The sequence below is a fragment of the Thamnophis elegans genome, chromosome Z (genome assembly GCF_009769535.1).
Source record: "Thamnophis elegans isolate rThaEle1 chromosome Z, rThaEle1.pri, whole genome shotgun sequence".
Classification (NCBI taxonomy): Eukaryota; Metazoa; Chordata; class Lepidosauria; order Squamata; family Colubridae; genus Thamnophis; species Thamnophis elegans.
The window spans coordinates 135,839,085-135,841,913 of NC_045558.1; the positions used below are offsets into that span (position 1 = coordinate 135,839,085).

General features: G+C 43.3%; 1 gene segment (V, D, J or C); it reads left to right on the plus strand.

Annotated features, from left to right (window-relative positions):
- Positions 1–962: 962 nt before the first annotated feature.
- On the plus strand, positions 963–1,435 carry LOC116521952. The segment is given in 2 exon segments: positions 963–1,002; positions 1,092–1,435. Coding segments are annotated over 2 exon segments (384 nt in total).
- The last annotated feature ends 1,394 nt before the right edge of the window (positions 1,436–2,829 follow it).

Below are 2,829 nucleotides of genomic sequence, written 5' to 3' on the forward strand. Positions count from 1 at the left end.
ATAAAACTCCAGACTAGATGAGGCATATTGTTCTCCTGCCTTCTCCTGTAGAGCATGCTTTTTAGAAGCTTTTTAAAACAGTGAAGCACTAAGCAGAGTCATCCACGGTGACTCTGGCAGCAACTAGCTCAGCCTGACCTCAGCTCTTGCCTTTTTCCTTTTACATTTTTTTTCCTTTTCATAATGACAGTGGTGAGGCTCTGCCTCCCCTGCCTCCCCAGACTGCACGTCACTGTTACAAACTGCGAAGTTTAAACAACAAGAATAATAAAATAATAATGATGATGTTTCTAAGTGGGAGAAATGTGGATTCCTAGCTTGCTTTCTTCATCCATTGATTGAAATCCAATCCCCATATCTCCAAATCTTTCCATATCACAAACGCGCTATTTAATACTATATCTGCTCTGAACAAATCTCCTTGGAGAATTAAGATGATGTGTCCTTGCTTCAGTGTTGGCTCCCCAAGCCAAGTTGCCTGGAAGGTAGCTGGGATTTCCATATAGTAAACAATGGTTAATAAAGCAATCTAATATCAAATGTTCTAATTCAAACGTGCTTGCTTTTTTTAAATCCTCTGTAATAAGTTTCCTTAAGCGAGACTAAAGGACAATTCATTCTCTATGACGTAAAATCATTTTGAAAAGTAGTGAATTTTTCAAGTTAACTCTTTGTAGTTAATGAACAGTAAACTGACCCTTTTTTCTATTAATTCAAAGGGAAAAAAAACTTTGTGTCCAACCCATGTAATGTGAATTACAAAATGCACATGGAAGTGATGTATACAGAAGTGTGTTTCTTAAGTTCTCTTTTATCCTAATAGATATGTAAATTGAGGCACAATTTCCCCTTTAAAGAAGCCCCGTGGCTTCTCTCTTCAGACAACACCCTGGAAAGTAAACCTGCTGTAAGTTCCTGAATCCTCCCCTGTCACTTCCCTCCATTCATTAGAGCAAGCAAAAATGTGGCTAAACCTCGTGTACTTACTAGTACTCCTGGAAGGTAATTATTATCCCTATGTAAAGTGTATTGGCACATTCTGCTCCTGTATGCAAGAGATCTCATTAAACAAACAATCCCTTTCTTTATAGGAGTTCAATCTCAAACACAGTTGGTGGAGTCTGGAGGGGATGTGAGAAGACCTGGAGAGTCCCTCCGTCTCTCCTGCCAAGCCTCTGGATTCACCTTCAGCGGCTTTGGGATGATCTGGGTGAGACAGGCTCCTGGGAAAGGACTGGAATGGGTTTCCTACATCTATTCCGATTCTAGTGGAAAGTTCTACTCAGACAAAGTGAAGGGGCGTTTCACCATCTCCAGGGACAATGCCAAAAGCCAGCTGTATCTGCAAATGAACAGCCTCAAAACCGAAGACACAGGAGTCTATTACTGTACGAGATACACAGTGAGAGGAAGTGAATCTGAAGCCAAACAATAACCTTTGTGTCTTCAGAGAAGCTTATCTAACCCTCAAATCCTGGAGTTATCAATGAGGTTTGGTCATTGAGATTTGATCAGTGAGAACCGAGGACCGAGGTGGCGCAGTGGTTAGGATGCAGTACTGCAGGCCACTTCAGCTGACTGTTATCTGCAGTTCAGCGGTTCAAATCTCACCAGCTCAAGGTTGACTCAGCCTTCCATCCTTCCGAGGTGGGTGAAATGAGGACCCAGACTGTGGGGGCGATATGCTGACTCTGTAAACCGCTTAGAGAGGGCTGAAAGCCCTATGAAGCGGTATATAAGTCTAACTGCTATTGCTATTGCTAACCTCAGGATGTTTGGTTCCTAAGTATCAAAAAGTTCGCTGTAACAAAAAAAAATAAGTCTATTTCCCTGTTTATGAGTTAATTTGGCTTCACTGGAATGGAATGTAGTCTTTTAGTATCATGGGGGATTGAGGGAAAAGAAGATTTAGAATAATCCTTCTGGCAAACACACATTGCGGAAATATCTGCGCTGAACAAATCTCCTTAGAGAATTAAGAAGATGTGTCCTTGCTTCAGTTTTGACTCCCCAAGCCATGTTATCTGGAAGGTAGCTGGGATTCTCCACATAATAAAGAATGGTTGATTAATCAATCACCTGTAAGTTTTTCACATGTCTAAGGAAAATCAATCCCATAATGTCCACATCACAGAACTACAGGTAAAGGTAAAGGTTCCCCTTGCACATATGTACTAGTCATTCTCATCTCTAGGGGGCAGTGCTCATCGTTTCAAAGTCGAAGAGCCATCACTGTCCAAAGATGCCTCTGTGGTCATGTGGCCATCCGTGACCTGACAAATGCGCGAACGTCAAAAGCGCGCTGACAAAACCGCGGTGCTAAAACCGCGATGTCAAAAGCGCACCGACAACAGCACGCCGACAAAAGTGCACCGACAGAAGCGCGATTTAAGTTAAGGTAAGGTTTAGGGTTAGGTTTAGGTTTAGGTTTAGGTTTAGGTTTAGGTTTAGGGTTAGGGTTAGGGTTAGGGTTACAGCGCGCTTCTGTCGGCGCGCTGTTGTCGGCGCGCTTCAGCACTCATTCGTCGGCGCGGTTTTGTCGGCACGGTTTTGTCACCGCGGTTTAGTCCGGCGCGCTTTTGTCGTTCGCGCATTTGTGGTGGAACCATGGCCATCATGATTAAGTGACGAAGGCTCATGGAACGATGTTACCTTCCCACCGAAGGTGGTACCTATTTTTCTAGCTCATTCCGTTACACGCTGCTAGGGATTCAAACCACCAAACTGCCAACGTTTCTCTGGTCGACAAGCTCAGCATCTTAGCCACTGAACCACTGTGTTCCACTCACAGAACTATATACTTACTCAAATTTAATCACTCGTATTGAC